This window comes from Protopterus annectens, chromosome 7.part0 (assembly GCF_019279795.1).
Source record: "Protopterus annectens isolate FY-2018-M chromosome 7.part0, PAN1.0, whole genome shotgun sequence".
Taxonomy (NCBI): domain Eukaryota; kingdom Metazoa; phylum Chordata; order Ceratodontiformes; family Protopteridae; genus Protopterus; species Protopterus annectens.
The window spans coordinates 1,471,274,774-1,471,301,822 of NC_056739.1; the positions used below are offsets into that span (position 1 = coordinate 1,471,274,774).

At 42.2% G+C, this 27,049-nt stretch overlaps 1 protein-coding gene across 1 annotated transcript in view; it reads left to right on the forward strand.

Annotated features, from left to right (window-relative positions):
* The window catches only part of EDEM1 (ER degradation enhancing alpha-mannosidase like protein 1), a 1,151,518-nt gene that overhangs the window by 823,846 nt on the left and 300,623 nt on the right, over window positions 1-27,049 (forward strand). Inside the window, exon 10 of the mRNA XM_044078019.1 lies at window positions 20,060-20,133. Coding sequence (XP_043933954.1) covers window positions 20,060-20,133 — 74 coding nt within the window. The remainder of the gene's footprint in view (window positions 1-20,059; window positions 20,134-27,049) is intronic.

Genomic DNA, 27,049 nt, shown 5'->3' on the forward strand with positions numbered 1-27,049 from the left:
TACAGATTGCTCAGAGGTGATCTGTGTGTCGGCTGCAAGGCAATCTCAGACCCTGCTCTACTAGAGATGCTCCATATCCGTAAGTCTAACTCCTCGCACATTGCCTGATCGAAAGGCCTAAGTCTAATGTGTAACATTAACAAAACCTGCTGGAGAAACAGATTTGTCTCCCAGAGGCTGCCCTGTCTCTAGAATAGACTCCCCATACATATCAAACAAAGTACGTCGCTGATCCTCTTCAAGTGCAACTTTGAGTGGATGGGAAACCACAAATTTGTCCCAGGGGTTCCACCTGTGTCCCTCATTGACAGGGGCTACAGGTGCTGATTGAGATATCTATTTTGGGGATAAACTCTTGGCTAGGCTTGTAAGGGCCCTAGGGTCATTAGCCTTGTAATCTCCTATGATCCTATAGGCCCATCTCAGTTTTAAACCATGATTATAAAATGTTTGTCTATAATGGCAAAGGTGGTGCCAAAATTGATAGGCATGGACCAGTGTGGTTTTGTGGAGGCAAACATTTGAAAAGTGATGATACAGAGGAAGCAGAATGTAAGACAATATTGCTGTTATTGGTGGGTCTTGTTGCAGAAAAAGTTTTTGACAGAGTAAGCTGGGACATGTTATAAGTAGGGCAATGGAAGCATTTACATTTCCTGATAACATAACAAGGGTAATTAGAAAGATATATGAGGGACCGAAGACAAAAATCTAAGTGGAAGGGTTCCTCTCTGATGAGTTGTATCAGAACAGAGGAACTGGGCCAGGGTGTCTTCTTTCCCCTTTGTTGTTTTCATTATATTTAGGACCACGGGCAAAGAAATTAAGGGTCTTAGAAATCCAGTGATGTAATTGGAATGGTGTTCAACAAAAGTTGGTATTGTTTGCAGATGATATTATTTTATACTTGATGGAACCAGAAAAGGACATCTCAGTGCTGTGAAATATTCTGAAACAGTTTTGGGTGCTTTTTCAGGATATAAATTTTAATGAAAATGAAACAAAGGCTACAGATATAAATGATGTACCTACACATGAATTGTTCCAGCAATTCCCATATTTATGAGGATACAATAAAATGAAGTGTTTAGGAGTATGGATTAAAAAAGATTTGGTTATGGCAGCTAAGGATATGTGGGAAGACACTAAACAAAAGATAATACAAAAACTGAGAAACTGGAAGCTGTTGTCTGTGGATATGGCTGGCAAGATAAGAGCAGTAAAAATGCTCTTAGTCCTTTTAGTTTTATACACAGGTCAGGCATATTTTTATCAGCCAGAGGAGAAGTTTTGGGACATAAGTAATAGAGTTGAAGGATTTTATTTCAGAGAGGAAGACAGCAAGAATCAAGTGGAAAAGTTTATTCTCCTAACAGAACAAAGACATTTAGGATTACCTGATTTGAAGGAATATTTCAGAGCTTCACAGTTAAAGCTCTTGTATGTAACACAAGCCGAAAGCTACAATTCATAGTGGAAAGGGATGATGATGATGAAGCAGGGAGATAATTCAAGAAGTAAGGAGGGAATGTGATTTTGGACACAGGTCCTTAAGATGAATAGCAGTCATGCAGAATATTATATTCATAAAGCAGTAGAAAGTATTCTAAAAACTAAGCCAACATGGGAATTGAGAAGGAGGATTCTGCCAATAGGGATAACTGCAATTAAGGTACATAAATTAGACAAGAGGGGGTTAGAATTTATTAGAGGAATCTTGCAAAGGAACTAAGGTATTTGGGGACAAATAATTAGAGGTGGAAAGGTAATAGACTGGGAAGAGGCCAAGAAGACATTTGGTTTGCAGGCTAGTGGTTGTCCTCCCTATCAGGAACTGATCTCCGAAGATAGACAAAGAGAAAGAGATGGGAGAATCCAAAGTGAAAGACCTACACTACCTGCACTGGTTGAGTTTTTAATGTATCTAGAACAGAAGCTGTTGTTAAAAATTGATAATTAGCTGGGCATATAAAATATTGTATAGTAACTATAGGAATCAATCAGAAGAGGTCAGAAAAGATTGAAAATTGAGATTAAATATGCAACTCACAAAGAAGCAATGGAACAGCTTGTGTATGGCTCCCAAGTGTGCAGCAAAGACTAGAAGATTAAGGATTTTTGCCTGGAAGCGTTTGCATAGATACTTTTGTACCCCAAACAGACTCCAAAGAATTTTTTCTCAGGTAGATGGCAAATGTTGGAGGTGTGATAGGGAAGAAAGAGTAACGGGGAATATATATTTTGGGAGTGTAATGAGTTGGTAGAATTTAAAAATTCCCCACAGAGTACTTGTCAGGAATACTGGGTAAGCAAATGAGTGTAACTAAGGAAATGATGTTTTGAGCTAGGATAGAGGATCTGAATCGTCTAGACACAGTAAGGCCTTGTTAAGTTTAATTCTGGTGGCTGTCAAAAAAGCAATTATTAGAAAATGGAAATCACCATTTGAAGTATAGTTGGTTTAGATTTTGAGGTAAAAGAAGCAGAAGGGGAACCTTTAGAAAAAGGTAATAATAAATTGCATAGAATGGAAATTGTGGGAACAGTACATGCAAGAGCAATGAGATTTAAGAGAAGTCAGGAATTAAATAATTTATGTAATGTTGACTGGACTATATATCACATATATTGTTATATATCCTATAATATTTGTAAATGTGAACTTGTTAATATGGTTTGATTTACTTTTATATAAATGTAAGTTTGCCTGTGTCATAGGTGATAATTCAGTAAAAGTGTTTTAAAACAACAAAAAACAAAGTTTGATGTCTAGTGGGAAGCTTGAACTGTGTGGGTATGGGACCACACCCTTAAGTAAGATGATCGGCATGCCACTGGCCTCTATCCATTGTACACCAGGTGTGTCACACACGTGATCCTGCTAATGTCGGATTCACACACTCTTTCTCCCTTTTGATGAGGCCATGTTTCTCCTCTGTCAGGCTCAAATTAGGTGTCTGAAGACCCAGAGATCCTTGGGTCTAAGGGAGGTCTAGCCAGTGATTTGTATCCCTCCTCACTTTGCCATTTCAGGATGACCCTGTTTTGGGCATATTTTAAGGTTCATTGGATCCTGTATGAATTGACTCCATTCCTATTCCATTACTCAGAAAAATGTAGCTGTATATCCAAGGAAGAATTCTGAGAAACCCTGAATCATGTCTTCCCCAGAGCTCCCACAAAGTCTTCAAGAATTTTATTTTAACAGCCTTGAGGCATCCTGATTGTTCTCTAGTGCTTCCTGCTCCAGAAGATGGCCTTCATATTCCCATGGATGAGTAGAGTTTCTTACCAGGTATCCTTTCACTGAATCTTGTCATCTTTTTCATTCAGCATAGATTCTACAGACTACATAGTGCTTTGCCATCCTACTGCCTGGCAAGAAATCTAAAGCTTTAGATGTATGGTAAGAGATTATATTCCTCTGCTGTGGTGAGGGTTAGAAACTTCTACTCCTCACCTTTCTAAATTCCAGTTCTCCCTTTTATGTAAGGTACTGGTAAAGCTGGAAGACTTCCTTGAATCTTGGCTCAGGAAAGATAATGAAGACCTTACAGGAAATTCTAAGGTCTGTTTTTATGTGGCTCAAGGTAATATTGACTGTGTTGAATGCTTTCTAGGTAGGGCTGCAGGCTCATGTATGTCCTTGCACAAGATAACATTACTGAGGTCGTACTTCCTTCTTTTGGGAGGGTTGTAGAATCAGTGAGTAAATACTACCCATGTCTACATTTTTGGGGTTACAGTTGTATTTGAACTTGGAGAGTTCATCATAGACTTACAGGAAGTTTGTATATTTGAAGTCTTTGAATATTGTGATATTTGTCTTAGCTGGTTTATGTATTTTAAAAGAAAAGGTTATCAACTTATGATCAATCTTGACTGGAGGAGAGTGTACCTCTGGGGCAATAGCGATAAGTACCAGATCAAGAACATTTTGACCTCTAACTCTGGGACCATTTGATTCAGGGAATTCATGTTTATGAAACACACTACTTTTTGGGCGTACCCTACATTTGAGGTATAGGTTGTCCAGTTTCTTGATGGGGTAGTTAGTCACCCAGGATGATGGAGTTTTTGTGTATATGAAGTTCATCCAGTGTATTTAACAACTGGACGTGTTTTGTGTATGTGCATTTTTGGTGGGGGTTCATCAAATGGGTCCTGTAACATTCTGTTATCCGATTGTTTTATTTAGGTTGAGTTGAATCTCATAAGTTATATTTGTGGGTTGCTAAGAATGGGTCTTGAGGTAATATGTTTTACAAATATGGATACTCCACCACAGTTTTCGTTGGGCCTCACTAAAGGCATAGTTAGAGCATAGGTGCAAAATCTAGTATAGAGGGCATACTTTCTGCACTTTTAAACCAGATTTTAGTAGTAATACTCACATATGAATGTGCTCCAAATGCCGAAGTGTTTCAAGGCCAAGCAATTTATTATTTTATTTATTTTGACATTTGTTAACTGGGAACAGGCCGACTATGCAGTGAACCCTTTTTCAGCAGAGGCCCGAGGAGAAAAGCTCCATACAAGAAAAAGTGATATACAATGTACGATAAGGACATAGAACTAACAAATTTCCTTCTGACATCAGATATTTCAGTGAAAAGAGTGATAAACATACAAAAGACAATACAAATTAGAGTACTTGTTTGCAAAAAAAAAGTATATAAACAAATGTGCGGTGCAGGATAGTAATGAGGTATGGATACCAAGTTGAGATGCAGGGTGTTACTGAGAAGTGTATAAGTAGGAGTGGGGATAGAGATTGGTGACATGATGAGAAGGAAAATAGGTAGGAACAGAATAAGAGGTAGTGAGGAGATTGAGGGGTAGGAAGTGAGCAAAATTATAGTAATGGGAAGAGAAGAATAATCAATTGTTTCCAAAGACATGCATCTGGAGTGTTTCTCCCCGGGCCTCCGCTGAAAACAGGCTCTGTGGAACCTAGTCGGACATTCCCGGTCAACAAATGTTAAATAAAAAATAAATAAAAATAAATAAATTGATTAGTGGAAGGCTAGGTAGGGTTAAGATAGGAGCAGAGCCAGGTGTTATGGAAACTTTCTGTTAATGACTTTTTAAATTTGTTATTGTTTGGAATAGATCTGATGGCTATGGAAATTCTGTTCCAGGCCAGGGCTTCTGTGTTGCTGTATAAGCTATGGCCTATGGAGCTTTTAGGTTTGGAGAGTTCTAAGAGATGTTGGTCTGAGCTCCAAAGAGAGTGGTTGGGAACATAATAAGTGATGATGGATGAGATGGCTGGCAGGATGGAAGTTTATAAATTAAAAAATGAGCAAGGATTAATTGAGAGAGCAAGAGGTGGTGAGGTAGCTCAGGCCAGTTTAAAGATTTTATAGATACAGTGGTGTGAGTTATAAGGCTGATTAGCAGCAAATCTGGCAGTTTTATTGTAGCAGAGCATAAGTTTTGTTTTTAGAGAGGATTGTGTGTTCGAATGGAGAGATATAAAGTAGAGGGAAGTAGATAAGTATTTACAAGAGAAAGTCTAGAGGCATTGGTTAGAATTTTTTTTTGATCTGTAAAACATTCAAAGTTTTTTTGATACAGTTATGAATGTGTAGATTGAATTTTAGTTGATTGTCAATGGTCACAACTAGGAGTTTGGTATTTGACTACTTTAATTATGGTATTATTGAGTGATGTGATAGTGAGTGACCATTTCAGGAGGGACTGAGATTTTGGGAGAAATAGTAGTAGTATTTTTTTTTTTTTGGGGGGGGGGGTGTTAAGGAGAAGTTGATTATCACTTAGCCACTTTCTGTAGAGTTGAAGGATTTTTGGGTAATGGATTGAAGATGTAGAAGATTGTCAGATGAGCAGATAATAGTAGAGTCATCAGCATATTGTATGGGTAAATACGGAGTACAGAATGAATGCAAATTGTTAATAAAGATATTGAACAGAATGGGTCCAATAATGGAGCCTTGTGGTACTCCAGTATTAAATGTGAGGAAGTGAGAGGAGGAGGAAAGCCTCTTAACTGATTGCTGACAATTGGAAAGGTAGCTAGAAAACTAAGGGCGGAGCTAGAGAAACCAAGAGAAGAAATTTTAGAAAGAAGCTTGGATGAGAGACTGTATTGTAGGCTTTTGAGAGGTCCATAAAAAGGGAAGGGTTATTGTTACCCCTGGCTTTTATGATGGTATCAGTAAAGGAGACTAAGGCAGTAGTTGTGCTGTGGTGAGGGCAAAAGACATGTTGGGCAGGAGTAAGTACATTTTCAAGAAGTTGTTTGTGTATGCATTTTTCCGAGTGAAGACAGAATTGCTGTAGGCCTATAGTTCATGAATTCAGTGGAGTTACTGCCTTTGTGAAGTACAATGATAAAAAATTGTTTCTAGATGGACAGGATTATTGATTCTTGAATAGATCTGTTAATTAAGATGGAGACTGGGTAAGCTATGGTTTTAGAAGCTAGTTTTAAGTATTCATCCGGTAGATTATCTGCTGAGGAAGAGCAGGGCTTCTGTTTAGTTAGTAGAAATTTTATATAAGCTGTAGGAACAGGTTTGAGAGAGAAAGTAGATTTATTATAGAGATGAGTAAGAAGAAGGTGTAGAGTTTGAAGTTTGGCAATCAACTGGGTTGCTTATGTGGTTTATTTATGTTTTTTATTGTATTTTCTTGTCATCAGTGACTTGTTTTTTGTAAGATTAAAAAGTAGTATGTAGATTTGAAGCTGATTAGGGGATTGTAATTTCAACCAATTTCTGCATTCAGTATCCCTCTTGTGCATAAGAGCTCTGATGGGAAACCCAAGGCAAGGCACATGGTGAGATTTCAGTCTTTTTTTTTCTGAGCAGAACTAGGGTATTAAGAATATCCTGGAATATAGAATTAAATGTCAGAACAGCATCATCTAGTGGTAGGCTGAGGAGGAAGGACCAGTTTATAGAAGAATGCAAATTGTTAAAATCATTTGAATTGAAATTGGTGAGACTGTGGCACTCTTTATATTTGTTTTGTCAATTGGCTAATGTGATGTATAGAAAATCTTTAAATACAGGTAGGGAGGTGGTCACTGATAGAAACTGGGAGTGTTGATATCTATTAGGGTTCAATATGAGGATCCAGTCTAGGATGGTGTCAGTATTAATGGTTTTATTGTAACAGGTAAAGGTGATTATTAGCTGAGTGAAGAAATGAAGACTAATACTTGAGGAAGGGAAAGTCGGTAGTTAAGGTTTGCCTGTTGATATTGACATCACCAAGAATTATTGTTTCAGCTGAAATAGAGTTATAGGTCCAGGAGAGAACAGTTTCTAGTATGAGGTTATTGTTGCCTGGGGGATATAAATAGCTGCAATACATCACTTTTTATGACTGTTTAGTTTACAGTTGGTAAATATTAGTTCAGCAGGGAGAAAATTGGGAGGGTATGGACAGTGAAGAGATATTAAGATGGTTCGAGTAAAGTATTGCAACACCACCTGCTTTTTGTGTAACCTGTCATTGTGGATAATATTTTAGCCGGGTGGAAGACTTTCAGTGTCTTTGTGAGGTTTTAATTAGGTTTCTGTAAGAATTACTATTCCAGGAGAGTAATGTGCAATCCAGGAGTGAAATTCACATATTTTTAGTAGGCTACAAATGTTGATAGAGATAATAGTTAAACCCTTGGTGGATAATTTCGTATTTGTGAAAGTAGAAGGTATGGGAATGGTTATCATGTTTGGGAAAGGTGTCAGGGCCAGGATTAGGGTGACTGTCAACACATAAGAAGATATTCTTAGGGCTGGTATACAGTACAGAAGACGTACTTTTACTACTATGGTATTGGAACTTTTTTTGTGAAGGTGGGGGAGGCATAGAGGAGTATGTATTTGTGTATGAAAAAGTTTGGCAGATTGACGAACCTTGTCATAACATCATCTTATTTATTCAGTGTTATAAAATGGTTGGATAAGAGTGGGTGGTAGATTAATTGGTGAAATGTTTGCTTTATAGCAGGTAAGGAAAGAGAGTAGGAGGATAAAGGAGTAGACACATAGACAGTAATCATGTTTAGAGGGGGAAAACAGAGACATTGTGGATGACTCAGAGGCAAGAACTAAGGATAATAGCGAGTAGTACAATGGATCCTGAGAATGTGTCACCAACTTCAGCCAACTTAACTACAAAAAAGTTCTTTCTTTTTAAACATATTCAATTACACAGCAAAACAGAAGTATCTTCACTTTATCTGCTGAATTACTGCACAACTCAGTAGTCTGACAGAAATCTGTATTGATGTGCCATGAACTGTATCATTAATTTAGTCTAAGTTGTTAAAAGTCATATTCATATCCAAGTGTCCTGTAAAAAAAGTACTATGACTGTAGTGTGCAATAATCACAACTACTAAAAACAGAAAAAATGTTTAAATCTTAACTTTCTAATCCATTCATTGACTACCTATCATGACAGTGTCTTTTCAGTTGCATTGGTTGTATACCAGACAGTGACTTTGCTATGCATTGTACAGTTAACTGCTTCCTGGTGTAGCTTAGTTATTCACACGCTGTCATCTGTCATGTATCACGAGGTGTTTTTTTGAATAAGACTGTAGAATAAAACTTTGCGCTTGTTTGTTGTCAAGAGCAGATACCACACTTCGCTTGCTGTGTGCTCGGATAGTCCTGTGTAATATCCCGCTTAGAATGGTCACACACAAATTAAGCAATCTTTCCAACTGCACAGAACTAGAACACAGGATCCCCATCTTTCCCACTTGAGTACTACGTAACTAAATCAACCCTTAGCCTAAATGTGGACTTTGATCAGTCTTCAAATGGTACTGCTGCATAAGATTACAAATGCGATAATTTACTTAAATGCTCAAGAGCTGAAACTGAGGTTGTCAGACTACAAGAAAAGCATTCTGAAGCATGACAGATCTCTTTTCTGTCTTTGCCCACAGACAGTAACATTCAGCATATGTCCTGGATCTGGTTTATTCAGCGGTGAAAAGCTTGCCACATAGATAACACATCCGGGGCTTTTTATAAACAGTCAATCATTTTTTGCATCTCTCCAGTCACTGTATGGCACACTAAAGTTTCTGGGCCCCGCTGGCAACTATAGTCAGTTTCCTAATTAATTCTGCATTTAACCTACTTCTCCAGCCAGAGATATGGTTCTTCTAGATTGGGGTTCAGTTGTTCGTATGAATATTTCAGGCTAGTGAACTTGTCTGTCTTGTTTGATTTGGCCATGCAACAAACTTTAAGTGATGTTTAATTCAAGGTTGTTTGCATTACAAAAAAGTAAAGTACTATCCTAAAATTAGAAACATCATGTTTCTAAGGAAATTAAAGTTAAATGTAGTAGAAAGGTGTAAAATCCATTTTATAAGCAAAATAAGCTACTCCATGATGTGGATTATGGCCCGATAAGAGCACACTTCTGATTCTAAAGGCACTTTGGACAAAAGCCTGTTATCTTGTTACACTCCTGGGATGTGCTGTTATTAGCCCTATAAACTGTAGCTTAGTCTAACTTATTTTTTGTTCTACATTTATTTTCTTTCTTTTGAAGGTATTTTAAGTTTCAAGTAATTTTATTACAAAGCATATAATCTAATTAAATTAGGATTTATAATTATTAAAGTTTTCTTTATGTTTTCTTATTGCAAAAGAAACTGAGCTTGAGCTGTGATTAAATGTCATTTCATAGAAAATCCACACCATGAGCTCTCAGGTAGGTTTTAATAGAGTATTTGAGTGGGTATTGTCAGACAGTATCCATGAGTAAGGAACATGGCATATAACGACAGGCATCCTGTGAGTATCTACTGATCTGATAAATGATCCATCTTTGGTAACCATTAGGACTGTACCATACAGGCATTAGGAGCATTGAGCACCTAGAACCTTCTCAGGCTGCTTGGATCCCTCCCCCAGTCCTGTTATTCATCTCTCTCCTGTTGAGTATTTCTTCATTCTGTCATGAAGCACTCATTTTATGACAGTGTCTCAGGCTGAATATCAAGCTGCTTGCTTTTTTCAACTCTGTGTATGAATTTTTTAAGGTAAATGTTTTCATTTTCTTTCTAATTCCTTGTGAACATTTTTTTTTCTTTAAATGGTACTGTTTCCCCTCTATCGTTTTACTGTGCAGGGTCTTGGACATTTCAACCACTTTACCAAAACCATTGATCTGAAATAGTTTACTTAATTTGGTCTTCAACCTGTCGGTTTCATATCCACATCGGATCTGACACGGCCCCATTTTCCAGCTATGGATCTGAGCTCCAAGCTCCTCCCCTTACCCATAATGACCCCTGTCTCACTTCAGATCTCGTTTGTCGCCAGCATTGGTGCAAGTGCGTTTCTGAGCTCCAGTTTAGTGGGTATCGTAAGTATGTGAAAACTTTGGATTTTTCTATCCTATTCTCTACCTTTCATCTTTCTTTCCTCCCTACGTCTGCGTGGGACAAAAAAATTTTCTTCTTTCCCTCTCCCCACCAGCTTGCCCAACCACTTTCGGTGGCATCATCCTTCTCCACCTGGAGTCTCAGTGAAGCAGAGATGGGCAAGATGATGCTGAGGTTTATCCACACACACATCCAGATGCCGGTCTTGCCAGTGCCCTCTCCCACAGGAGGGGTCTCCTTGCAACCTTTTTTTCCAATCAATAACTCCTTCTCTGATCCAACCGGCAGTTTTGGAGTTGTTTGATCCGAGGACCCTCAGGGTTGGGCGGGTCGGCACCAATGGTACCATGTACCTTGATGCCGGCTGTTGCCTTGGGTTTGTTGGATTTGACTGGATCGGATCCGAGCTCTCTGAGCTGTAGCCTCGGGGTTGGATCCAAGAGGGTGCTCTCTGCTCCGAGAGCTTCGGAGCGGAGCATCCCATTCGGTATCTTAGCTCCAAGAGGCTCTGCTCTGACTCCCCTGTCGGGTCAGGGCAGAATGGCTACCGTTAGTACTTCCCAGGAGATTCGTTCCCCCTCAGCATTTGACATGGTGGAGAGGATTCTCTCGGGGTCAAGACCTCTGACCATCTTGCCCTCTGACTCCATCCAGACTCCCTTGGCTCCGAGTGCGGTTCCGACTGTCTTGCCATCTCCGGGACAGCCTGTGGTCGCAATGCCCCAGGAAGTTCTGGCGATGGAACAACCAGAGAGTCCCCCTGAGAAGGTGCCTCGCAAACAAACGTGTAAGAGGAGGCACTTGGATTCTTCCCCCAGAGTCCCTCACCAAAGACACAGACTTGGAGGAAGGGGAAGGTTCCCCACGGTCACTCCCCCGAGAATGTCTTGTTTGGAGACATCATGAAGCTCCTCCACCAGAGGGGGGGGGTGGTGGTCTGCCCCAAAACTGACCTCAGATGAGTCTGTGTTCCTGGAGGCATTTGGCTCAGGCCCAGCTACCTCTTGAGTGTCCCCTCCGGCGGATCCTTTAGTGGATCTCATAACATCTAGGGCATGGAAGGAGATGGACACTCTAGAGCCCATTCCCAAGTGCCCTGACAAAGTCTTGAGCCACCCCATCAGATAGGAGCATTGGAACAAGGGGTCCCCAGTAGATGCGATAATGGTGGCAGCCGCCACCAAGAAGGACCTTGCTCAGGAGAGCTCCATGGTTCATCCCCCTGATCGAGAATCGAGGGCATTGGACCATTTTGGGAAGCGAGTATATGCTTCATTGACCTTCTCAGTGAGGGCGCTGAAATGTATGGCACACGTCATTCGACTCCAGAGAGATCTTGTGAAGGAAGTCATGGAGTCGACCCCAGAGTCCATGTCGGCAGAGGACAAGAAGACATTCTCCATCCGAATGGCCACTCTCAAAGCGGTTGCCAATATGTCCATGTGACTGCTCTCTCATGCTACAGAGGGAGCCGCAAGGGTGGCCGGGACAGGCGTTGCCATCAGGCATCATGCCTGGCTCCAGTTGTGTCAATTTTTGGAGCCCTTCAAGGCGTCTTTCACCAATGACCCGTATGATGGTTCTTCCCATTTTGGGAAATCTGTGAAAGAGACACTGGTCCAGAGCGAGAAGAGTGGGAAGACGCTGTCTGCTGTCAGGATCCGCTTCTCGTCTCCTCAAAGATCCTTTTCCAGGAATCAACGAGGAACGAAGAAGATGTGGTTCTGGAAGTCTCAGACGTTTTCCCGGGACACTCAGGATTCTCCTTACCCCAGAGGCAGAGGGAGTTATGACTGACGCCATCTTAGAGGCAGAGGGAGTCCTAGAAATTTCGGGTCCTAAGGGGTGCCCATCTCTGGAGCAGCCGGAGGTCACCTGTTGGTACACCCAAAAGCATGAGAGTCCATTACAACAGATCGTTGGGTGTTGCGAATCATATCCAGGAGATATTTTGTCTTGTTCTAGGAACCTCCCCGTCTGAATAAGCTCCTCCCAGATGGTCCACCCGTGCAACGGGAAGAAGCAGAGCTAGAAATAAGAAAGCTGCTCAAGAAATGAGTAATCCAACTGGTCCCCCAGACCAGTACAGATCCGGTGTTTATTCCAGGTTCTTTTTAGTGCCAAAGAAAGCGGGGGACCTCAGACCAATTTTGGATCTGTCCATGTTGAACCTGTCAGTAGCCAAGGTGAAGTTCAGGATGGACACTCTTCATTCTATCCTGCCCTTTCTGCAGGCCAAAGACTGGATGTGCTCAATCGATCTCCAGGATGCATTCCATCACATCAAGATGGACAGGCACTCTCGGAGGTTTCTTCACTTCCAGCTGGGAGTCCATCATTATCAGTTCAGAGCGCTTCCGTTTGGTCTCACCACAGCTCCCATGGTGTTTACCAAGGTAATGGCGGTTGTAGCGGCTCACCTGAAGCTTCAGGGTATTCAGGTCTTTCCTTACCTGGATGATTGACTCCTTGCTGCCCCTTCAGAGCATCTACTCTGCCAAGCCAGGTACTACTTCATTCGGCTAGCAAACAAACTGGGCATCACCATCAATCTGAACAAATCTTTACTGGTCCCAGTCCAGATTCTGAACTTCATTGGGGCTCGGTTGGATACTGTTCAAATGAAGGTCTTCCTCACTTTAGACAGGATACGCAATCTGAGATTACAAGTGTTGCACATTCTTCAGGCACAAGTTCCAATAGCCTAAGCTGTCCTAAGGGCGTTGGGCTCCATGGCGGTTATGATCAGTCTCCTACCGATGGCTCGTCTCCATATGAGAGTTCTTCAGTGGACACTTACGGTCCAGTGGTCCCTGTTAAATCTTCCTCTGTCCTTTCCTGTGGGAATCTCAAGAGTATGCAAAGACTCCCTTTGGTGGTGGATTCAATCCCTGGATCTCCTCAAGGGACGTTCCTTTCACCCTGCCTTTCCCAAAACCACAGTGACCACGTATGCCTCCCAGTTCAGGGGGGGGGGCACTGCTCAGGAAGGACAGTCCAAGGCACATGGTCCCCTTCCGAGACCAGTTTGCATATCAGCGTACTAGAGATGAGACCGGTCCTTCTGGCATTGCAGGCCTTTTATGCTTTTCTTCCTCTAGGGATGATTGCTATTCAGACCGACAATATGTCAGTGGTCTGGTATATCAACAAACAAGGAGGAACCACATTTAATCCCCTCTGTTGAGAAGCCATGAGATTGTGGGAATGGGTGATTGCTACCAGACGCTTTCTAGTAGCAATGCACATTCTGGGGTGGTCCAACATTCTAGCGGACAGGCTCAGTAGATCTATTCTGATGCCTTATGAGTGGTCTCTGAATCTTTCAGTAGTGAAACAGATCTTCCTAAGGTGGGGTTGTCCTTTCTGCAGTCTCTTCGCATCTCCTTCCAACATGAAATTCAGTGAGTTTTTTGCTCTGAACCCCCTGCAGGGGGAAGCCCCCAGAGGCACACTGCTGCGTGCTTGGCCTCCCGGTTTCCTTTATGCTTCTCCTCGACTTCCTCTCATGTCAATGTTTCTTCAGAAAGCTCGAAGACTGGGGAGCACCGTGATCCTCATTGCCCCTTTGTGGCCTCGTCAGGTTTGGTTTCCCTTATTGTGGTCTTATCTGGTAGTTCCTCCATGGACGTTGGATCCAATTCCGGATCTTCTTTCTCATCTCTCAGAGATCCCTCAATCAGATCTGGACAGTCTGAAGCTCATGGCTTGGCTGCTCCAGTTCCCATGATTATTAGGACTCCCAGATTGTCATCTCCTGTTTAGTCCATTTTGGTAGCGGCTCACAAATACTCTACCAGAAAGGTGTAGCATAGTAAATGGAAATGTTTCTCCATGTGGGCCACTCAGTGGGCTTTAGATCCCTTTACTACACCTCTTTCGACTGTCTTACATTTTCTGGCGAGTATTTTTCACCAGGGTGCCGGTTCCTCTGCAGTTAAAGTACAACTGGCATCTATTTCTAATTTTCATGTTGGGGTGAATATGTCTTCTTTGGCTTCTTCCAAACTTTGTAAGACCTTTCTTAAAGGTGCCTTCTTTCTTAGACCCCTGGTTAAGGACCCTACACCTCCGTGGGATCTTACCTTAGTGTTACAGGCATTGATCTCTGCACCATTTGAGCCTGCAGCTTCAGTTGATTTGCAGTTTTTGACCTGGAAAACTGCTTTCCTGGTTGCCATTACCTCTGGCAGATGAGCTTCAGAGCTTCAGGCTCTATCTATCAAAATGCCTTGTATGATCTTTCACAAAAACAGTGTCGCTGCGCACTAATCCATCTTTCCTTCCTAATGTAGCCTCAGAAGCTAATATTAATCAGGCTTATCAAGTTACCAGTTTTTTCCCTAACTTCCAAAACAAAGGGGAATACAAGCTGCATCTGCTTGATGCTCATAAGCAGTTGAGATTTTACTTGCACAGGACGAAATCTTTTCGTAAATCAGATCAGCTGTTCGTGTCTTATGCTAAACCGTTCTTAGACGAGCCATTCTCCAAGGTAACTATTTCTCGCTGAATTTCCCAATGCATTGCTCGAGCCTATGCTGTGAAAGGCATGTCTCTGTCGGGACAAGTGAAGGCACATTCTACTTGATCTAGGGCTATGTCAGCTGCCTTCTGGTCTGGGGTGTCTCTGGGTGATATCTGTTCGGCAGCCACTTGGTCCTTATCTCATACCTTTATTTCACATTACAAGCTGGATATTGTGTGTAGGAACAGAACATCCTTTGGTTTTGTGGTGTTCCGGAATATCCTTCCATGAGGGCCACCCAGGAATTTTTGGTAGCTGGGGACTCTGTCCCACAGGTTGAAGAACAAATGAAGTAAACTACTTCAGATAAAGAAGTTATGTACTCACCATAACGTTCAATCTGAGTAGTTGTACTTCATTTCCTTCCTCCCTCCTTCCCCTTGACCTTATCTTTTGTGCAGTCTTCATAAACCTTTGTATAATTTGTGAGGTCCTTGGCCCAGTCTAGGCCTGGGAGTTGGTAGTGACTCATGATTATGATAAGGTGCTGTTGGGTTGGGTGTCTGGTACTACTTAGGCAGCAAACTGAATCTGAAGGGAGAAGGGAGACGGGGGGCATTATGGGTAAGAAGAGGAGCTTGGAGCTCGGATCCATAGTTGGAAAGTGCGGCCGTATCGGATCCAATGTTGATCCAAAACCCACAGGTTGAAGACAAATGAAGTACAACTACTCCGATTGAACTTTATGGTGAGTACATAACTTTTTTTTTCATTTATTTGTATGTAGTGGGAGTGATAATGCCCAGGTACAAGTACAGGTGCTGTCTTTAGGAAAGGGCCATGAAGGCGAGCCAATATGCTGTCTGCCCGGGATTCAGTCATGTTACAGGCATATCTCTCAGCTGTCCCTGATTTTCAGGGTCATCCCTGCTTTTGACTCAGATTTCATGTCTGTCCTCCTTAATCCCTCCTAATGCTGGTTAGTTTTGGAGAAAAGCTGGTGAATTACCCTTCGTAAATAATGATAATAATTAGAGTTATAGACTTCTTTTACTTAAGAAAATGTATATTCACATTCTGTTATTCAGTCAACATCTCAGGTTAATAATACCAATGTTTTAAAAAGTGTCCCTGATTGTCCATGGTTATTTCTGGGTTTGTCTTTGCTTTATTTGTGAGTTATGGTTGCAGTGGAAATAGGCTGCTGGCTCAAAAACAAGCTAATCCAAAGTCATCATCTGAATCTGATGTAAGCTACTCATAGGCAGCCTGCTTCCTCAGTAGGGAAAGGCCAGGCAATAAATTGAAGATGTCCAAACCAAATCCAGCATGAAGGAGCAGCTCAACAAGTCTATTGCATAATTTCACAGACCATCAAAGCAGATTGCACCCCCCCTCCAAAAAAAAAAAAAAAAAGCCTACCAGCCTACCTTGCTCCAGGGGCCCTCTTCCCCCACTGACTGACTAAGAAGACTTGACAGTGACAGAAGCAATATTAAGAAGGTTAAAATGTAGTATTTGACAGACCGTTCTTAATGGTTTTGATTAAGGCTGAAAAGGTGACTCTGTCAGAATTGTAGGGTTTAGCCTTTTCTCCACTACTGACTTCTTCAGTATTCCATTGTCTGGTGGTGTTCTTTTCCACTACACCAGCTCACTGAATAGTGGCACTAAGCTCTGTGATAGCAGATCCAGTTTCCATAAACCCAGCATTTCTTTTTTGAGACAAATGCCTTTAACAGAGTACACTGCATCACTCTTTCTAGTGCCATAACTGATGCCAGTCCATTACCTGACACCGGATATAATACTGTTTTTGGCTTTGACTATACAAATGTGATAAGCACTGATGCCATCAGTGGTGAGTATGCTAATGCAGGCCTGTCAGCATATCAGGACATGTCTGATATCCTTGGAGCAGTTTGATTCTGTTGTTCCAAGCCACCTTTTCAGTGCTGATTCCCTTGGATCTAATTACAGTACAGCAGATGGCAGTGCAGCATCAATTCATACAGGTGCCTTTGGGATCTCAGGTAGCATTTGCCATGCACAAGTGAGTGTAGGGTCCACCAGTAACTGCATTTAAAACCTCAGCAAGCAAGGGCCCAAGCCAACTTGATAACCCCACAGAACCCCCCCCCACTCACACACATATATGCAAAGGGAAGCATCAGACAGACCATCTTCATTAGAATCACAGGAACCTTCCTCAGAAAGACCCATGAAAGCCACTCACAAAACCAAAATCGTTAAAATCCCCAGCAGAGACCTTTTCCATTTTGTGTGTGTCACCTCTAGATAATCCCAGATTTGAGGAATTTCTCCAAATGATGCAGAAGCGCCCATAGACCATACCCCCCCCCCCCCCCAAAAAAAAAAAAAAAGTTCACTACAGGCTTGTTGGTTTTCCTCACAACCTTCTTGAGTCGTCCCTTTTTTGTTAGATATTTGAAAGATGCCACTGTAGTGGCATGGGGCAAATGGGACACAGTAGCCACAGTACCACATAAAATGGGCAGGATCTTCCATATACCCATCTATTAAAGACCCCCCTAAACTGGACCAGATTATCTTCATCGTAGCCCTAAGGAAGGCTCTCACATCACAGATGCAGGAGTCCAGTGCGATGGACAGATTCAGAAATAATATGTCACATCCACCATTCTTTTACTGACTGCATGAATCTACCTAATATGCATGTTGTATTTACAGAGAGAAGTATTAAATGAAAATGTTCTTTACAAAGTAGCTACCAAAAGGGCCTCTGGAAAAAAAACTATGGGCACAGGCCACAGCCTTCACCAGCTTAACAAATTACATGGGCCACTGAATAAACAGTGTTTGGCTTGGACTGCAGGAACTAGAATAGCTGTTCACCAACACTCTTGGCTTAAGCTTGCCAGTTTCATAGAGGATATCAAAGTGTGATTTTTGGATTCCAGATTTTACAGGTCACTTCCTATTCTCGGATTTCCTGGTCTAGAAAAAAGTGAGTAGAGGAATGTTTGGATGGTGCCAAGCTCATTCATGCTACCTCCCAGCAGGGTTGTCAGCATGGAGGCCATGCTAACTACCATTCACCAGGAGGCTGCAGTAAGCTTCAGGGCAAGCAGTAGAACTCCTGATATTCTCCATGAATACTTTGCAATGGAGACAGTTGTGAGATGCCTGCCCTTCCACCTGCCTCAGTGATTACAGATCACCAATGACAGGTGAGTCTCTGTATGATATCCAGAGGTTATGCAATAGCTTTTCTACCCCCCCCCCCACCACCACCAAAGTCCTTCCAAGACATCCAGCTTAATCAAAAGCAGCAACAGGGCAAGAGGTGTTCCACATCCTTTAAAAAAGAACCATTCGAGAAGTCCTGCCATACTGAAGAAGATAACAATTTTAATTTTGTTTTCTGGTGAAGAAGACCACAAAAACCTCAATCCCATATTGGATCTCTGCGACCCTAACTAATATATTGCAAAAGTTTAGATTGCTCTTGATGCAAAGCATTTTTCATTACCTGTCATTAGGAGATTGAATGTGCTGTTTGGAACTCCAGAAACCCACTTCATAATCAGCAAGGAATATCAGAACTTCTTCCACTTCATGGCCAGGACCAGTCATTAGCAGTACAGGAGTCTAACACTCATTTTCACCACAGTCCCCCATAGTGGTTCACCAAGTACTTGGCAGCAGTCACAGCTTACTGGAGACTGCATGAGGCCAAAGTCATCCCATACCTGCACAATTCACTTTATACTGCAACTTCACCGTATCAGATTTTCCAACTGCGATGGTGTTTGATCATTTATTTTAGTCCCTAGGCTTGATGGTTAGTTTCATGAAATTCCCATGGCTGCACATTGTACACCAAGGCCTGCAGAGAGTTTCTTTCATTAGAGAAAATGCAGGCTGTGCAGCCCTTCTTGAGAGAACTGCTAGATTTATTGCACCCCATGGCAGAATTTATTTTGAAGTCGTAGGATATATGGCATAAAATATTTTCATGGTAACCTATGCCATGATGTTTCTGCAGTGGTTAGTATGACAGCACTAGAATCAACATGAATAGTCCCTCTCTGAAGCATGTCCACATGATGAATTTGTGTAGGAAACACACCATATTGAGATGGCACTTCACAAATATTGTCAAAAGCTGTAGATTTCAAATGTCCAACCTCAAATGTATGTTTAGTGTGGATGTCCATGTCCTAGGGTAGGACAGGCATAGCCAAGAGCAGATGGCAAAAAGGTTGTGGTATCCCCTGGAATCACAGTCTACAGCAGCACCCTGGAACCCATAGCAGCACACTTGATCTTAAAGGCTTTTCAGGGCAGTCTGTCACAGTGAACCATTGCTATCCACGTCAACCAGCATGACGTTTGTCTGATACGTCAGCAAACACAGGGGACCTGCTCCTGCCTCCTGTAAAGAGAAGCCATACCTCTTTGAAATTGAACTATAGCCAGGAATTAGTTTCTGGTGACAGTAAGCATTTGGGGAAAAGTGGAGCATTCTCTAAGAAACACAGCAAGTGACTGCTTCTGTCATATGCAGGTTCCCCTGAAATGGCACATAGCCAAAAGGATCTGCTTTCAGTGTCACCCAGTGATGGACATTTTTACTTCTCCATAAAAAGTGAAGTGTCAGCAACACTTCCCTCTTATGCTGTTGCCCAGAGCCAGCAGAGTTGGCCACACTGATGAAACAGTGGCCATATGATGATCTTTACACATTCCCACTTTTAACATTGATACTCCAAATTATCCATAATGCAAAAATACAGAAGGGCAAAGTAGTCCTTGTAGTCCTGCTTTGGCCATTACAAACCCTGTTCTGTCATTGCTAGTCAAGTGATACTTATGTATGGGTTAGGGTGTTTGCATTTCTTTCCAAGAACTAGAGAGCAAGACAGAGAGATGCATGACGGCTTTGGGGAGGAACCAAGCAGCCTGAAAAGCTGTAGGTGCCAAGTGGTCATAATGCTTGGGCTTGTAGACATAATGGTTAGTAGACCAGGACCACACTTCTTGGGCATCTGTCATTATAGTAAGCTCATAACATTTGTGAATGGTGTGTATTTTTTAAGTTTATACTTTTCCTGGTGTTTTATGCTGTATGTGCATTTTAATTGTCAGTTTTGGTGACACTTTTATTATTTTTAAATTCAAACCAAGAGATGAAGAAGTGACTGTCCTTCATTTTCCAGGCCACAAAGAATCCTTTCTACCTTCATGTAGGCATGGACATCCTTGAAAGTCTGGAGAAACACACAAAAGTCAGGTTAGTGTTTCTGATTTGCCTTTTTACTGCAGTGCAGTGATGATGGAGTGTTATATGTGCTTTCTTAGTTTTCTAGTAGACATTCTTTAATACTACTTATCATGCTCGTCTTTTGACTTCTTCCAAACTATTTCCCAGGATTTGTAGTGACAAACGTAGTGTAAATTCTGGTTAACCCAAAATTTCTGTACATCCCCCCCTACATCAGCAGTGTGGTAGTTGACTTGCTGTTGTGTTACACACTTTAGCTTCCATTTTTTGGTTTGTAATTCTGCACTGTGTGCCAGCACTGATGGTGTAGTGCACTTTATATACCACCCAATACTAAAGGAAAAGAAAGTCCCTTAAATGCTTAATCACCTACCCTTTGCCAGGCAATGATTGTAACAAGTTAAAATTTAGCAGGGGAGACTGTTGTACAGGAAATTGTTACACACACTGCCTCTGAATTGACAAGACTGTACTTATGTCAGATTTGAGTCACTGCATCAACAGACTTCATTTTGGCAGCTAAAAGACCTTGTTTGCCCTAACCATGTCTAATATTTCTATCCTGCTCCTAAACTGGGAGTGTTTTCTTAATTTATAGAAACTAAAAGTTGATGGAGGGCAAACAGGTAATGTAATGTGATTAGATTATTTATGTCAGGTAAAGGTGCTGGCATGATCAGTAATGCATGTTTATTGCATGGAGTAAATAAAAATAGAGTATGCCCTATTTTAATTGACTAAGAGTTGTAAAGCATGTATATAGAGAACAGAACAGTTTGCAGGTTTAATAGCCAAACAGTTTTTTACTATCATAAATGCAGCTATCACAGAGACATAAGTACTTAAAGCTACATTAATATTGGTATTGTAATTAACAACACAAAGCATTGAAAAGGCAGTCTATTATTTGTGTGCTTTAAGAAAATAAGTGCAAAATGTGTAAAATAATTCTGTTCCAATAATTAAGTTCTTTTGCTTTTAAAATGTTTTGGTTAATCAGAGGTCTTTTATACTTAAAAATAAACAGTGTCATAAAAAACAAAGGATCCTCAGGAGCCAAATGAATTTAGTAGCTCAGCATCTCTAACCAACACTGATGTTCTTCATTCCACATTGCTGCAGTCCTAACTATTGGGTAGTCCGCTGTCCAGTCGGCCCGAATACCAAAGTATATGGCTGACGTCGGTCAGGGCGCATTAGACTGACGTCAGTACGTCAGGGTACTAATGCGCATGACCGACGTCATATCCTCAGTCTTTTTTGCCGCATGGTCCGATGCAGAAGCAATTTTGCGAGTGCAGGTTGGCGTTCTGAAAGTTTCTGAAGTCAGAGTTTCAGACCGAATCAAAGTTGGCTAAGTACCCCGTTGGGGAATATTTTGGTTTTTTCTTGCCTCAGTATTTAACCGGATGTCAGAAAAAGTGAATAACTGTATTTCTTGTGGGAAACAGATACCTCATAGGGATTACCATACTTTGTGTATACCTTGTTTAGGGCCTGAGCACGGCGTTGTTGGATGCCGCTCTTGTGCTAGATTTAACAAACGCACTATTAAGAGAAGGTTAGACTGTGCCAGGTTAGTGTTTGGGAAGCGTTGTAATTATACAATGCCGTCGGATGCTCCGGCGCTTCGCTAAAAGCAAAGATAAAGCAGCAAAGCCTAGGGTGGAGGAACCGACAGTCCCAGACGTCGGTTCTTTGGGAGGCTCAGTGGAGCCGGAGGTTTGGCCAGGTGTCTCTTTGGGGTCTCAGGAGGAGACTTTACTGTTACAGGATGTATCCTCTCAGGAAGTAGGCCAGGCTGAGGGGGCTTCTCCGGTGGCTGTTCCTCCCTCTCTTCCTAAGGTGGTTAGAGCCTCCCCTTCAGTTTCCAAGGCTTCTTTGAGGGGCAGGCCAAGTTTAGCTTCTGTGGGGCTTTCTCCTAGTGCTTCAGGATCTTTGCCTAAGAAACATATGCTTAAAATGGCAGAGGATTTGATTACTATGATTAGGGGTTCTATGCCCCCTCCTGATAAGAGGCCTAGGGTGGAACCTGAGTTTGAGAGTTTTGAGCAATGCTCGGAGAATTAGGAGTCTTCGGCTGAAGACTTGCAGGAGTACCCTCCTTATTCTGATTCTGATGTGGATGATTCTACTCCTTCTGCTTCTCCTCCTGAGGATTTTTCATTTTCAGAGACTCTGCATTCCATGAGGGAGCATTTTAAATGGGAAGGTCAAGATTTCTCTGATTCCAGGAAAAGGCTTAGGGAATTCTTGTTTTTACCCCAGCATAGGCCTTTAGCTATACCTCCTGTTTTGATTGTGGTAGAAGATGTGTTTGCAGAGGCTTCCCTGAATCCTGATTCTTTGCCTCCTGCCCCAGTTAAACCGGATAGGTATTATAGGGTGCCTGAAGCTCATAAGTATCTTTTTAAGAGTCCTAGGGCAGACCCAGAAACTGTCTCTCAGGGGCCTAAAGGTGTGAAGGCCTCAGTTGTTAAAAATCCTGTCCCTCCTGATAAAGAGGCAAGGGCTTTGGATAGATGGGGAAAGAAAGTGTATACTTCTTCCACTTTAGCCATGAGGGCGTTGAATTGTCAGTTTCACATGTTAAAATATCAGAATTATCTTCTTTCACAGTTGAAATCTAAGGTGGATGCTCTGGCTGAAGGTATTGAGTGTAAAGAGTTGCAGGATTTAGTTCATGTGTCTGAACAGGTGGGTAAACATTCCTTGCAGTGTGGTTTTGATGCTGTGCAGGCCTCCTCCAGGGTGGCTGCCACTGGTTCTGTTCTTCGAGGCACGCCTGGCTGAGAGATCAGAATTTAGCTGAGCATGTTAAGACAAGGATTTTGGATGCTCCTTTACAGTCTGATGTGTTGTTTGGTTCGCCTGTGGAAGCAGTTTTGAAGAAAATGGAGGACAAGGCTAAGTCTATGCAAACTGTTAAAGATTTTTGCAGGTGCAGCCTCCAAGTTTAGTAGAAATTGGCCTACTAAGGGATGGACTTATCCTGCTTATGATTCCCAGTCTAGGGGTAGGTCTAGGCGTGGTAGGGGCAGAGCTCAGGGTTCTTTTAGGCCTAGGACAGGGAGTTCCCCTGCTCAGACTTCTGGTGAGGGCAGGGGTCAGTCCTTTCGTAAGCAGACCCAATGACCTGCCTTTTCAGCTGCCAGTACGTTCTCGCCTGGCAGCACCTTTGGGAGGAAGGCTGTCTCTTTTCAAAGAAAATTGGGATTTAATTACCCAAGACAGATGGGTTCTGGATATTATTCACCACGGTTACAGGTTTTATTTCCATACCTTGCCTCCTTTCAAAGGCATGCCAGACATTCCTCCTCTTCAAAGAACAGAGGCTCACAAGCAAATTTCTCTGTTGCTCCAAATAGGGGCCATTCAGTCAGTTCCTGTGCCGGAAAGGGGCCTAGGATTTTATTCTCGCCTGTTCCTAGTACCAAAGAAGGGGAACACGTGGAGACCAATTCTGGATTTATCTATCCTCAACACTTATCTGGACATTCCCAAGTTCAAAATGTTGACGTTACAACAGCTTTTACCTCTGCTGGGCAAAGATCACTGGATGGTAACTTTAGATCTCAAGGAAGCTTACCTTCATGTGCCAATAAGACTAAGTTGCAGGAAGTATCTGCGTTTTCGAGCTGGAAATTCTCATTATCAGTTCTCTGCATTGCCCTTTGGCTTATCTACTGCCCAGAGTATTCACAAAGGTTCTGGCTCCAGTGATAGCTTACTTCAGGCTAAAAGGAATCCAAATCTATCCTTACTTGGACGACTGCCTGATTCTGGCTCAAGAAAAGAAGATCTTCTACAGCATCTGGAATATGTCATAGCAGTGCTAAGATGCCTAGGGTATTCTGTGAACGAAATAAAGTCCAGTCTAGTACCCTCTCAAGACATGTGCTTTCTGGGTGTGAGACTGAATACAGCAGCCCAGATGGCCTTTTAACCCCGGACAAACAAAAGAATCTTTCCAGTTACTTCCATCATCTATCTCTTCAGTCCGGGCTGACTGCAAGGACAGTCCTTCAAGCCTTAGGGTTCATGGCATCTTGTATTCTGGTGCTTCCCAATGCCAAACTGCATATGAGGAAGCTACAATGGTATCTCAAAAATCTGTGGACACAGCACTGCCAGGATTTGGACACTGTCATTCAAATAATACCTTGCATTCAAAAGGAATTTTTGTGGTGGGCTCAGGAATGTCACCTAAACAAGGGACTCTCTGTGACCCGGCCAGAGGCAAGTCAGATTCTAACGACAGATGCCTCAGATATTGCTTGGGGAGCTCATCTAAATGGAAAGTGGATACAAGACAAGTGGCCTGCCAGACTACAGCATCTACATATCAACATGAAAGAGATGTTAGCAGTTCAGTTTGCATTAATTGCTTTCAAGGAGTTACTTCTTCCAGGGCAGGTGTTGATTCTAACAGACAACACAACTGTCATGTGGTACATCAACAAACAAGGGGAACACATTCTTACCCATTGTGCAGACAAGCAATGATTTTATGGGAGACTGCGCTCAGTCTGCAACTAACTCTTCAGGCAAGGTTTCTGCCGAGCACAGAACTCCTTAGCAGATGTATTAAGCAGACAAATCATGGATCCCCACGAGTGGAAACTGGATCTTCATGTATTTCAAAACTGACAGTGTCATGGGGAACTCCAGACATAGATCTGTTCGCTTCCCACTAAACCACCAGCTGCCAAAGTTTTGCACGAAGGGATTTCATCACACAGCTTGGAAAGTGGATGCTCTTTCTTTCAGTTGGAAAAATCTTCATGTGTATGCCTTTCCACCTCTGCCTCTTCTTCCAAAGGTGCTTCTAAAGGTCAGACAAGACAAGCCAAGGATGATTTTAATAGCTCCAGATTGGCCTCGGCAGCACTGGTACCCATTACTGAGGAGTCTGGTAAGGAAGCCTCCATGGCCTTTACCCTTGATTCCACACCTGTTGTCTCAGAGGGACGGTCATCTGCTCCATGTCAAGCTTCACTCTCTACATCTAACAGCCTGGCATATTCTGTTTTGAAAGACAGCAGGTCTCAGCTTCCTCAACGAGTTTTAAATGTGATTATGGAAGCCAGACGACCTAGTACAAGGAAAGTGTCATGAGAAAAATGGAAGAGATTTTTGTTTTGGAGTGCAGCAAACAATTTGGAGATTACTGAGCCAAATTTGAGTGTGGCTCTTCAATATCTTACTGAGTTACTGGACAAAGGTTTGCCTTTCTCTTCCATTAAGATTCATGCTGCAGCAATTTCAGCTCACTATGATTGTGACCCACCATTGTTTTCGCATCCTTTGTTCAAGCAATTTCTTAGCGGGGCAAAGAATATAAGACCCCCACGTAGAGCTCCTACTCCTGCTTGGGATCTCAATTTTGTGTTGGAGAAACTTACTCTACAACCTTTTGAGCCTCGGCTACTGCTGAATTGAAATACTTGTCATGGAAGACTGCTTTTTTGTTGGCCATTACTTCTGCAAGAAGGGTTTCTGAGTTGCAGGCCCTTATGGCAGTGGAGCCTTTTTTGATTTTTCATAAGGATAGGGTATCTTTACGTACTAATCCTTCCTTTATGCCTAAGGTGGTTTCTAGTGTGGCTTTAAACCAAACTATTCATTTGCCTACCTTTTATGCAGATCCCCAAAATAAAGGGGAAAAGATTTTGCACACTTTAGATGTACACAGGCTATTGCGTTATTATTTGAGCAGGACTAAGGATTTTAGGCAGTCTCAGCAGTTGTTTGTTTCTTTTGCTTTGAGTTCAAAGGGCAAGCCTGTGTCAAAACAAACTATTTCTAGGTGGATTGGGTGTTGCATTACTTTTGTTATTCCCATCATGGCAAGGAGATTCCAGCTGGGATTAGGCCTCATTCCACTAGGGCTACTGCCACTTCCACAGCATTTCTAAGGGGGTGGCAACTAAGGATATTTTGGAGGCAGCTACTTGGAGTTCAGTGCATACTTTCTCTAAGCATTATCACCTTCCTCTCTACTCTAAGTCTAGGGCTGGTTTTGCCACAGCTATTTTGCAAGGCATGTTGTCAGTTCCTGCTTCCTTATGATTTGCCAGCCTCCCTTACCTCTGCTTTGGGATTCTACCCAATAGTTAGGACTGCAGCAATGTGGAATGAAGAACATAGTACAGTTTTGTACCTACCATAAATGTAGATGTTCGAGGATCCACATTGCTGCAGTCCAATTTACCCTCCCTCCTTCCCCTCTGTGTTTCGGGGTGGTTGTGTAGGTGAGGTTATATTCTGCTAATTGTGTATATATTGTATATATATTTTTTGGTGCTGGTATTTTGGGAGTTTTTGGTTTTTGGCCTTATCTTTTCAGGGTCTTCTGACATCTGGGGCAAGAAAAGACTGAGGATATGACGTCGGTCATGCGCATTAGTACCCTGACGTACTGACGTCAGTCTAATGCGCCCTGACCGACGTCAGCCATATACTTTGGTATTCGGGCCGACTGGACAGCGGACTACCCAATAGTTAGGACTGCAGCAATGTGGATCCTCGAACATCTACATTTATGGTAGGTACAAAACTGTACTTTTTAATGAATAGGTTATATTTTCACAAAACAGGAATACTAATGTTGTAGAAAGAACAGAGAGCCCTTCAATAGTAAGCACCTTTAATCAAGGATGTTCATCATTCCTACTGGCTCAGTGGTGGTTTGTGTTATCTGCCAAGGAAACCCAGTACTGCCCAGCTTTCAAAAGTTCAGACTTCCCTCCCTCTCGCTTCCTGTGACATCTGATTAGTTGAGCATATCCTGAGAGGGCAGCTTTCATCTGTCACAGGAAGTGAGTGTTCATTCTTTCTGCCATCCAAAGGAGAGAGTCCTCCAACCTCTTCACAGGACCCAGTGCTGATTTTTTCTAGCTTACTACTCAGATAAGCCCCATTT